This window comes from Sapajus apella, unplaced genomic scaffold, assembly GCF_009761245.1.
Source record: "Sapajus apella isolate SASKATOON/1434 unplaced genomic scaffold, GSC_monkey_1.0 scaffold67, whole genome shotgun sequence".
NCBI lineage: Eukaryota > Metazoa > Chordata > Mammalia > Primates > Cebidae > Sapajus > Sapajus apella.
Window position 1 is genome coordinate 7,783,142 of NW_022437007.1, and position 12,513 is coordinate 7,795,654.

Sequence of the window (12,513 nt, forward strand, 5' to 3'; positions counted from 1 at the left end):
TTGTAATCCACAAATATCTCTCGATTGAATTTACATATGAATATTACTTTACAATTATTATTTCATTCATGAAGAAATTAAGAGAAATGGCAGGTGTAACAAAGCCATCTATTTCCCTCCATCCCCATGTCACAACCACAATTCAGACAACAACAGTCTCTTGTCTGATTGTTTGTGATATCTTCCAAAAAGCTTTCCTGCCTCCACTGGCGCTCCCTGCAATCTCTTGTCACCAGCACAGCCATAGTAATCTTGCTGCATCAAAAACATGATCAGTACTGTCTTCTAGTAGCTCCCTGTTGCTCTTCAAATCAGACAAAAAAATCCTTAATATGTCACAAAGCATAAAACCTCTGGATCTGCACATTTCTAAAATGTGATTTCTCAGCATTTCTTCAAATCATTTCTGTTTAACCTCTATCCTTATGAAAATGTTTATATTTTCCTTGCACTGGAGATGTTATATATCCTAGTTCCTTTATCTGGATCATTAATCCTTATGCTTTCTCCTAACTCCCACTTCTTCAGGTCTCCAATTACATAATGGTTCCTCTAAGAAACATTTTCTTACCATCAGAATTAGGATTAGGAACTTCTCCTTGGTGATATCACAGTACCTTTGCTTTTTACTACTTGTTGGTTCAGGAATCCTCTATTAAATGGTTACTATGTATGGGGCTTTATTCTAGGAACTTGGGATATCTTGATGAAAGTATTTTTTAATGGCACTTACTTTCAAGTAGGAGGAGATAATTAACAATGCAATGAATAAGTGAATGATAAGAGTAGTACACTAAAAGGTAATAATTGGGAATGCCGGATTAGGGAAAGGGTGATTGATGCACACCCTAATGGTGGCAAGAGAGCAGTTTTGTTTTTTTTGTTTTTTTTTTTTTAATTCTTGTTTTGAGATGGAGTTTAACTCTGTTGCCCCCAGGCTGGAGTGCAATGGCATGATCTCAGCTCATTGCAACCTCTGCTTCCGGGATCAAGCGATTCTTCTGCCTCAGCCGCTGGAGTAGCTAGGACCACAGGCACATGCCATCACACCTGGAAAACTTTTTGTATTTTTAGTGGAGACAGGGTTTCACCATGTTAGCCAGGATGGTCTTGATCTTCTGACCTGGTGATCTGGCCTGCCTTGGTCTTCTAAAGTTCTGGGCTTACAGCCATGAGCCAACGCGCCCGGCCAAGGTTTCAGTTTTAAATACACAGCCTGCTAGTGGCTTCCATGAGAAGATAGGATTGGAAAGAGATCTAAGTGCAGGAGACTTAGCCATGCAAATATTTAAGGGGACAACAGTCAAGAAGAAGAGACAGCCAGTGCAAAGGCCCTGAAGTAGGAAGGTGCTTGGGGTGGTTGAGGAACAGCAAGGAGACCAGTGTGGCTGAAACAGAGGGAGCCAGGGAAACTGTGCACAGAGATGTAGGTCCATGGGACTTGGTGACAGAACCTCATAAGAAAACAGGATGACTCTGGCTCTTTCACTCCAAGTGAAATGGAGAGACATTGGAGCATTTAAAACAGAACCACAACATAATCTATTTATACTTTAAAAGGACCACAAGGATGGAAGATAACAGGGGCAGGGGTGAAAGGAGGGAAATCAATTTTAGAGACTGTTGCAATAATCCTATGATGGTAGCTGGATTTAGGTTGGCTGCAGAGAAGGTGGTAAGAAGTGAGGCAGTGTTAATGGGCTTTCCTGCTACATAGGATGTAGGTTACAAGAGACAGAGAAGAGTAAAGGACCAAGATTTTGTCTAAGCATAACTGAAAGATGTAGTTGCCATCAACTGGGATAAGAAAGACCACTGAAGGAACAGTTTGTGGAGGCTGAGGAGGAAGTAGTAGCGGAAAATTCAAAGCTCAGTTTCGAATATATAGGTTTAAGATGCAATCAGACAACCTTCATCAATGCTACAAAGTAATTGCTGGTTTCTAGTCTGAAGACTGCAATCTCTTTAAGGAACAGAATTTGTCTTTTTTCTGACCTCTAGAACAGTGCCTGCTGTGGAGTAGACAATAAATATGTGTCAAGTGAGTAAATGAATTAATGTTGTCCCAAATAGCAAATTAGTAAAAGAGAGTCAGATCTCAACTCTCAGTGCCATGACTTAAGTTATTTTTTGTAGAGTATGTAAGAATGAAGAAATTTAAACATTGCAATTTATATTTGGTGGTTATTAAAATATGTTAAATATTTAACCTTATTTAAGATTTTACTTGTATTTATTGAATAAAATTTATTTTAATTTGAAAACTATGGAAGCTGATTTACCTTTAGGGGAAGATGAAAACTTTGAATAATTATTTATTTATTAGTCCCACAATTTGATATAACTTCTATAATTCTTAAAGCCTACCCTGGAAAGAATTTGATGCAATGAGCTATATTTTTATATATTTTTATGCTGATAGCACTAGTTTTTATTGTTGAGTAGTAAAATGTGATATGAATTATCAGGCACTGTATCTGATTCAGTCAGTCACCCAAAAGACAACATCAAAGGAAATAACCTCATTGCAAATAATCTCATTAGAAATATTTTACTTCCTTTCTGTAAGCAAATAATATATTGAGACTATGTTCCTTGTTTGTATTTAGCGGATACTATATAATCTCCTATATAGTTTTTTTTCTTTCTTCTGTCTGGAAGCAAAAATAATTATGAAAGCATTATCTTGTCATTACTACCTTCTACATCTGTTGACAATTGAAGAACCTTACCACTTGTAATTTCCATAACATGAGCCCCCTCATTTGTCCCAGATATTTACATTTTTGCAGCGGCAACATATGTGCGGTTCCCTGGATCTGTCACGCTCTTACATTACTTCGAGTCTCTCTAGATTTTGCACTTCCCCAAGCAACTTCCCATACATTTTTCTTCCTTCTCAACCATGTGCAAAGCCCTGCACAGGCATCCCTCTGGCATAAGCCTTCCTTGATCTCCTTCCACACATTGTCATAATCATACCCAAGAAACTGGCATATCTTTTATGCATCACTCTGTTGTATCTGCTGATTGATGTGTTTGTCTCCTTCTTTAGGCAGGATTCTGAAAAAAAATTTTCATTTCTTTATATTTAGTTTCTGGCCTTCTGGTACACAACACATTTCTGTGTTAGGATAAACTGCCTCTCCAAACAAATTCTCCCCACAGATTTTCAGTAATTTTAGGGACCTCATAAAATATGCCTCTGGGATAGAGTTGGGGGGATTATAAAATGTTAAAGTTGGAATAGACTTTTGAAATTGGCTGAAATGCTCTCATTTTAGGAAACGGGTGGGAAAACAAATTAGCCCTTATAGGCACCTGTGTTTCCAAAGCTGTGCTAACCATTTGCAAGTGTTATTTAATCCTCACAGCAAACTGGGAATTAATGGTCATTACTGCATTGTACAGATGAGACTCCTGGACCCAGGGTCAAATAGTGATTTGCAGCCTAAGTTTTGAAATGCATTAGTCTAGGTTCTTTGAAACACCCCTCAATGAAGGCGCATCATGATCTCTCTGAAAATTGGCAGAAGCCACCAAAAGGGAGGCACTATTGAAATGCTACAGCAGGAAGGGAGCGAGAAAGGTCACAATGCAGGTTCTCAACACAATGAAATCTGGCACTAGGTTTTGGCAAAATTTTTAACAGAAGGCATTGCCAAACATCTCTCATACAGCAAATTCATCTTGCATTTTGATACAGGACACATGAACTTGAATAATGGTATGACTTCTAGGAGAAAAACTTAATTTCATGTTGCTTTAATTTTTTTTCCCAGCAGGCAGCAGTAGGGGGCAATGCAATGACTAACAGAGTATTCAAAAGGAGCATGTTGGCTGCATTTGAGGATAACATCCACTCCATCAGGGAACTTACATGGCATCATCTCTGAATGGACGGAAGCCTGCAATTCCACAGAATGAGATCAGCAGTTAGGCCTCTTCTAGGCACAGATGAAGACATACACTGACACCAACTAAGGCTCTGGGTGTCCATCTACCTGCTCAGAAACTTGATTCCATGAAAGTACCTCCATGGTATAAACAGTAGAAACTCTGAATCTCAATTAAGGTCACCAAACAGGAAGTCACCTCGTTTTTTGAAAAAATTAACTTGGTGTTATTCTTTAAAATCCTATGGAATGCTTTTACAAAATTGAGTTAAAAATTAAAAGATCCACTTATAAACCCAAAAGTAGAGAATTTCAAATTTCTAATCCTTTCCTAGGACCAATCTCATAGATAGACATGCATCTATAATCAAACAATGTTTCTATGATGTATACCCATACTGAATTGTGAGAGCAACTGAAATAATGCTATCCTGCCTGATTTATATACAATCACTTTATAATATACAAACAAAATTACTCAATTTTTCAACTTTTGCTCTTAATTTTCACAAAGAATGTGAACATCATCTCATCTTTCAACCCACTCACTCCTTAAACTACCCTAAGCCAAGTTTTCATCTTAATTCTGCTCTCAGTAAGGTTACCAACAGAAGGAAAAAAAAAAACCTTCCTATCAACAACAAAAACACTGACTATTAAAACTTAAATTCGTGCCTGCATGTGTATATCCAATAAAATGCATCAAATAAACAAGTGAAGACCTTGCGTCCAAATTCATGGAGAACAAAGATGAGTCTGTGTAGCTTTCATACCTGAGCAATAAATAATATTTAACATTCAAGAATTTTTTGTTTGATTCCATAAAGCATTACAGTTACGTTTTAATTATTAAGGTAAATTGAGATTTTTATCTTCTTTTTAAAGTATTCAAGAGACCAGACTACTCATTAGCAGTTATACACACACAAACACACACACACACACACACAAACACACACACTTTTTGCGGCCATATGTTTACTGATTGAACAAAGAACTGTCTCTGGGTTGGCTTTTTGAAGATTAGAACAAACTGACATCTACTGTTCTTTAATTTATTAGCAAATATAATTTTCTAAACAGCAAGTCAGGGTAAAATTGTCCCTTATTGTTCAGATCTCAGCATAAAAATTCCCTGCCCCCTCTATGTCGCTAAGAGTTTGCTGGTCTCTTCCTTCATGTCATTCTTTTGTCAATGCTTATTGTCTTTCTTTCATTTAACTGTGAGCAGGGACATTATTCCCTGTCTTTATTTACCACAAAAGTGCCTGGCTTAGAATCCACTCAAGAGTCCGGGTGCGGTGGCTCAAGCCTGTAATCCCAGCACTTTGGGAGGCCGAGGCGGGTGGATCACGAGGTCAAGAGATCGAGACCATCCTGGTCAACATGGTGAAACCCCGTCTCTACTAAAAATACAAAAAATTAGCTGGGCATGGTGGTGTGTGCCTGTAATCCCAGCTACTCAGGAGGTTGAGGCAGGAGAATTGCCTGAACCCAGGAGGCGGAGGTTGCAGTGAGCCGAGATCGCGCCATTGCACTCCAGCCTGGGTAACAAGAGCAAAACTCCGTCTCAAAAAAAAAAAAAAATATAAAAAAATCCACTCAAGAAAAATGCCAAATGGATTAATAAGTGAATGAATGATTTATTATAATTATCATAGGTGTAAGGAAGTAGAAAACAAGAGTAATACAGCAAAGGTCTAACAGCTTTACTTAAACCATAAAAATGTGAAAAATACGTTTAGCAGTCAGTGCGTTTGCCGGGTTTTGAACCATGTCCTCTAGACCCTTTATTATTTTCTCCTTCTTCCATATTTGCCAAGGCCCTTCTCTCTCCTCACATAGGAAAGAAAAAGAAAAAAGGCAGAAACTAAAGCAAACCTTAATTGTCGTTGTATGTGCTCCAGGGTATTCTTTTTCTTCCAGTGTTGACCATCTTTCTATAAATTTAGACACCAAGGAATCATCATAGTCCACTATCTGAAATCCAGAGACATTCGCACCTCCAAATTGGATTTTTAATAGGTCTCCATCAGTAAATCCCTAAACACAGAACACATTGATATCACACTTTTTATTTGAGAACAAAATGCTACTTCACATTTACCAAATAACTCTATATATGTGGTTTTAGATATTTCAAAGAACATATGAGACACAAAAAGCCGGCAGAAAATGTCCCATGTATTTATCAGCCAGTGTTCTTCACCAGCACCTAACACCACGTTAGCATCTTAGTGGGTCCCTAATCAATACATGTTTACTAGTGGGTCATCTCATGAAACACTCACGATTGTACCTAGGTAAAAGTTCTCCACTTTACTGAAAAATCTTCCATTGAAAAGGACTGGGATTTACTCATTTAGTCTACAACACAGAACCACCATGTGGTTATAGACACTTAATAACATTAAACTAGTTTTCCAAGAACTACAAACTTGTGAGCAAGTTACTCCTGCTTGAATTTTTTCTTCACTCAGGTGATATGAACACGTTCAAAATGAGAGTGGGAAGTACAAAATATCCAGTCATTATCTGAGAACAATTAAACAATTTCACAATAAACCTGAAGCTAATTTACAGAATATATTAAATTTTGGAAAAACTCAATTTCTCTTGTATTATTAAAATGAATTCATTCACTTACTAAATAACTGTTACATGACATTTATATTGATTTCAAATATTCTGCTGACATGAATTTTATCAACTGGATAGTATATCTCTCTCAAAGATGAAATTAATTTCCATATATCACGCTTATAAATTTTTTCACACTTCATAAATACTTATTCTGTATCATTGTACATAAAAGTTGAAAATAGCCTAAATTAATTTTGAATTACCACACCCCAAAATGTAGGAGAATCTTTTCTTTGTTACTGATATTAAAACATATATATTATTATATTATTTAGCTGAAAAAGAATGTAATTACTTTTTATTGGCTCACAATTTTTTTGTTTTTATCAAGTAATGCAAATAGTATGAACAATTATATAACAAAAATCATGTATTCTCTGCTTTCCCCATGTATGTTCCAGTTAACCTTCTTCAGAAGATTCAATTTTAATATATTTGCTTTTCACATATTTACCTCTTCTGCATGACACATTTTTATTGCCCTTTCTTATCAATTTTAGAAATTTTTATTGAGTTTTTGTGTATGCCAGGTGAGTATATAACTTGCTTACATGACAAAACCATTTATTTTCTCACCCATTTTAATCAGTACTTACTGTTTACATATTTATAACTCTAAACGTTATTAACAGCAAAGCCAAATAGTGTACCAGGATGGCATTTTCTTTCTTGAGCATTATCTCAGCCTGTGTTTATAATCATGTCCCATTTTTTCCCTGCTAGAGATTTCTATATGCCCATCCGTATTTTTCCCAGTGCTTCCATGAAAGCCCTTCATGCCCATGAGTAAAGCTTTTTTAAAAATAAAATATTCAAACATATCAGGTAATCTATTTCAAATTCAAAAATCTATTTGAATTTTTAATTTCTAGATAGCCCCCTTCTTAATGCTGGAATCCAAATTGGCCCTTCTCTCCATCTACTCTACAGCTGTTACCCTTGCATGGTCCTTCACCACTTTTCTGATTGAAATCCCATTTCGTTGGTCATATTTCTCTTTCTTGATTTAATTCTTCCCTCTGCTGGAGTTCTCTGATAGTTTACTGAAACCCTTTGGAGACAAATTTATTGAGACATTGCATGTCTGAAACATAACTATTTTATCCTGATACATGGTTAGTAGTTTGGCTTGGTATAGAATTTTGTGTTGAAAAACTCATAATCTGAAAGCACTGTCCCAATGACTTTCATTTTCCATGTTTCTATTGAAAAATATGTTATTTCTAATTTTTTGGTATGTGATCTACTTCCCACTTGTATCCATCTCCAGTCGCTTGCTAGAAACGTTTAAATATTCTCTTTATCTCTGAAATTCCATTATGATAGTGTAACTGTAGGTCTTTTTTCTTTTATTATTCTGTATATTTTATAGGCAGATTTATGTGATTCAGTGTTGGAAATGTTTCCGAATGTTTCTTTAACATTTTCCTTTCCCTGGTTTCACAGATCTCTCTTTCTAGAACATCAATTTTTAAGACAATATAACACTTAAATTCAATGTCAAAGTCCCTTATACATTTACTTTTTCTATAAAGTTGAGAAAATCTTCCAGATTATGTAAATCTTCCAGATTACGACAATACGAATATAAAATAGAAAGAAAATACAGATAAAAATCTGTAAATTTTACATATTCTGGAAGATTTACATAATCTGGAAGACTTTTCTCAACTGTATCATGTAACTCATTTAACCTATTATTCTAGGAAACAAAAGAAGTTAATTTTCTAGAGCTCTTATTCTCCATTTCTTTTTCTTCTCATAGCATCCTCTTCTCTCACGGATAAAATATTTCTCCTTATTTAAAAGCAGATAATAATTACAATTTTAAAACTTTTCTCCTGTTTCCTGCTGTGTGTCTGTTTGTATTGCATACTTCATGGTAAGGACTTTTTCTCAAAAACCAAGTTATGCTGGGCTAGTTAAGAGCAAGACACCAAAATATTTCTTGGAATTTTTATGTGAATGGGCAAGGCTCATTAACGAGCATGCTTCATTGTGAGGTAGATGGTGAGGTGGGGTGGATAGCAGTGTTGTTTGTCCAGATCCAAGTTCTTTTCTCTGGGCCATTCAGTTTCTTCAGAATCGTCAAATCTCTTACACAAGTGCATATTCTTGGCTAAATTTTAAGGACAGGATGGAGGATGGTGGATGATGAAGTTGAGAATTTCATATAGAGACATTCACTTAGTTGCCTCACATTTCTGAATCTAAAATTTTCTCTAATTCACATTCTCTATTAAGAAGTATTATCAAGAGAGAAAGTAGGTGCTTAAGAACCAGGACTTGTAGTTACCTGGTTGTTTGTGTTGTGTGGAAAGACTCCTTGGGGTATCCAATTATTCCCTATGGCCTTTGAAGAATGTCCCTTGATCTTAGTGAACCATTCAGGTTTCCTAGGATGCAGTTTACATGTGTATTTGATTTGCTCATCCCCTAGGAACTTCTCCTGCTTTGGCCAGTGGCTAATATCCATAACCTCTCCAAGAGAATTGCCCTAGGACAACCAAAGCTGTCTGGCCAATGGCCCTTGCTCAATAGCAAAACCTGGGATCTAGGTACAAAGACCCCTTGTCTCAAGCTGAATGACTGCCGTGCAATTTATAGAACAAAGTGCCTGATGGGATCAGACTAAACCCAAATCTCACCTCAAACCACATTCTTATCAGCTTTTCTTCTTTCTCTCCCTTGCTTCCCTCACTCACTTACAGGTTACCCCTGAAAGCACTTACTCGAGAATGTGTACATGAAAAATGATGTTTTAGCTCCTTGCCTCAACCTTGCTTTCCATGGTTTCTGGCTTTTCTAAGACTGAATCTCACAGGGGTTCTGCAGAATGAACAGGCTTGTTCTCATCTATATCCCATCCTCACAGGGCCTTTTTTTCAAAATCTGCCTCCTTTTTGCTATGCCAGGAATTCATCTTTTATCTGCTATGTGTCCTGAAACACTTTGTTAACTTTTTGCATCTGTTAATGTTTCCTTTCCTATTTTCTCTTTCTCTCAAACCTTAGAGAGGTTTTTTTTTTTTATTATTATTCTTTTACTGTCATTTTTTTGGTTGTTGTTTTACTACAATGACATTTAAACTTAAACTTTAAATAAGGTTTCAAGCTGGCTTTAGTGAGAATCTGCATTTCCCTACGTTTTCTTCTTTCTTTTCTGAAACTTCAATTTATGAGATGCAAAATAGAGGAAGAAGGAAAAAAGATAATAAACTACAGCAGAGAGGGCAAAGGGTAACAAAAGAGATGGCAACAATTCACCAAGTTAAAGTGAACACTACTACTCCTGGAGCTGTATTTGAAGAGAATTGAAACAGAAGATAAGTCTTCATTCTGTGAAAATTTAATATTTCAGCAGACAGACATGTAAAGTCATCAGCATTATGGAACCATGGCTTTTTAAAGAATTAAATCTGTCTGGGTAGTAAGGATGGGGAAATGAGAACCTGATTTCCTTATGACCACTTCTTCATTATTTTATGTACAAGTTACCATTTTCAATGCTGTTGTCAAGGACTTAATCGCAGACTGTGTTTTAGGAGCCCAGTCAGGCATTCAACAATTCATGAGGAAATTAATCAGTAATATTTTCTGCGGATTTAAAAAAAAAATCTTCTATAACCCTAAACTCATTATAACATGAACAAAGAGGAAAAAAGGACAGCCTCAAGAGTTTGGAAGATGAAAGCTCTTTAAATTTGGGTGGCACTCTTTAATTTCGGAGGTCAGTGAAATTTCCAACTGTCCTCTAAATTCTCAGGAATTGCAACACTATACAGCCTTTTGAGCTTATTGATTCGCTAGAAGTTCCATATGGCAAAGAAACCAAGTACTGAGGAAAAGAAAAACGGAACTTTAATTCAGATAAAATACTAGGTAGATTTCTCGCTAGAAGCATGACAACATTTATTTTGACTCTGGTCATTCAAACACCTATTTCCTTTTTCATAGCATTGGATATCAGCTCTCAAATTGATGAGCCACCTTCTGTCATTATTTCTCAATGTTCCAATATAATCTTCTCCATCTGTACATTTTTAAAGATCACAGCTTTCAATGTGGCTTGTGTCGTTCATCAAATGGCACGATTCACACAGGGGACTGACTCTCCAGGCTGTTTCCTGCACATAATGTAGTTCTGGAGAGACTGAATACAGAGCCTCATCTAGTTTAACTCTTGCTTCTCTTTAGGGAGGCCTTGGCATCTCCTTAATACACTCTAAAGGAAAGTACTAGAGAATTTCTTTAGTATTACCCATTTCATCGCCAAACAGAAATTCTGTCTTGAGCAACCCAATAGCATGCAGGTTTGATATTTAATATTCTAAATTCCTCCAACTTCTAGTGAAAACAACATTTATCAGTTGAAAGGTTGTAAGTATTGTATTGTTTTATCTCTTTCTGTCACCACTAGAACTAATGTCTCCTGATATAACAATCTGATACACTAGGAAAGGAATCATGCAATAAATCTACATTTGTATATGTCAAAAGCTTTTCAAAGTCCTATTGTGCTATTTAGAATAAGTTCTCTGCCTCTCTCCCTCTTCTTCTCACCTTTATTTCCTGTTCTTCGGTGAGACAGGCTGCAGGGGGAGGGTGGTCCCGAATCACATAGCATCTTACTTATTTAAATAACAACCTTTGGAGCAGTAAAGGCTTTAAATTATTTTGAAAAAAGAAATGTCTAGTGATAATTCTAAATTACCTCTATGACACATAAAAGAGGGAGATACAATTAACTACTCTGTTGCTTCAGTATACTACTCTCTTTTGTTTTCATTGTAAAAACTTTATTCTGAGCCAATGTGAGTGACCACGGCCCAGAGAAAACACAATCCCAAGAAGCGTTAAGTGGTCCTCATTTTTATAGGATTCTTAATGAAAAGATAGTCACTATAGAAATTCAATTTTCATTGTGTTGTTTTATATAGTAAGTAGGAAATCAGAAATAACACATAATATCTCAATATTCTAGATAATCTTGGGTTTAATTTTGTACTAAGACATTTTAACAAATTTGCATTTATTTCAGATATTATATATGCTAAAAAATAAAGAAGTGTGCAGAGGGCAGAGTTTGTAAAAAACAGACAGTGAAAAACAGAGACAAGGGAATATGTGGACAATTAAACTTTACATATTTTTGAAAATTTTCTCGTTCTTAAAATATACCATCTAAGAAAATTTGTGAAGCTTGTCAAATATTGTTCTATAAATTCTTATATCTTTTATAGTAATAGAAAATTGATTAGAAGATATAAGGTGGAAAGCAATTATAAAACATAATTTCAAAAAATATCTAATCTATCAAATCAATCAAACTATATGTATTATTATTATTGTTATTTTTTGGAGATGAACTTTTTTTCTTGTCACCAGGCTGGAGTGCAATGCCACCATCTCAGCTCACAGCCACTCCCATCTTCTGGGTTCAAGGGGTTCTCCTGCCTCAGCCTCCCAAGTAGCTGGGATTACAGGTGCCCACCACCACACCTGGCTAATTACAATCAAACTATATTTTTTTAAACACCACTGATAAATGCTGACCATTCAAAATTAAATATTTAATGAATAAGCATATCTAGTAAAATAATATATACCAATTAATTCACCTACCAGATTTGCAATGATGTAGTGGTACCCTTTAACATGTTTTCCAATGGTAATAACCTGACAAGGACAAATAAATTATTATTGAATTAATACAAATAATGCCAATGTATTAATGGTATTATGATTTGATTCAGGAAAAATGGTAGAATTTTATCTGCTAGATTTTTTGATGTGCCAAAATAAGTTATTTTTGACAAAATGTAATTATCAAAATTAGATAATATTTCTCTAATAAGAAGTAATAATACATATTAATGCTTAAGAAGTGATTATCTTTCAGGAAGTCATTAACTAAACAAAAAATATTACCTCATTTTTGTCAAGAGCAAAAAATAAAACACAAAATGTTAAGA

The 12,513-nt window shown here is 35.5% G+C and overlaps 1 protein-coding gene and 1 long non-coding RNA gene across 9 annotated transcripts in view; both read right to left on the bottom strand.

Annotated features, from left to right (window-relative positions):
* The window catches only part of GRIA2 (glutamate ionotropic receptor AMPA type subunit 2), a 148,216-nt gene that overhangs the window by 39,368 nt on the left and 96,335 nt on the right, over positions 1 to 12,513 (bottom strand). For all 8 annotated transcript variants that reach the window (XR_004260028.1, XM_032248577.1, XM_032248576.1 and 5 more), the window contains exons 5-6: positions 12,164 to 12,217; positions 5,778 to 5,939 (exon numbers count right to left, since the gene is read on the bottom strand). Coding sequence is in view for 7 of the 8 variants with exons in the window: in XM_032248577.1 (XP_032104468.1) it covers positions 5,778 to 5,939; positions 12,164 to 12,217 (216 nt within the window). In the remaining variant the exon portion in view is untranslated. The remainder of the gene's footprint in view (positions 1 to 5,777; positions 5,940 to 12,163; positions 12,218 to 12,513) is intronic.
* LOC116530490 lies at positions 1,068 to 5,771 on the bottom strand. Its single transcript, XR_004260029.1, has 2 exons — positions 5,499 to 5,771; positions 1,068 to 5,179 (listed from the first exon to the last, which is right to left on the bottom strand). It is a non-coding gene; the product is annotated as an uncharacterized LOC116530490 (long non-coding RNA).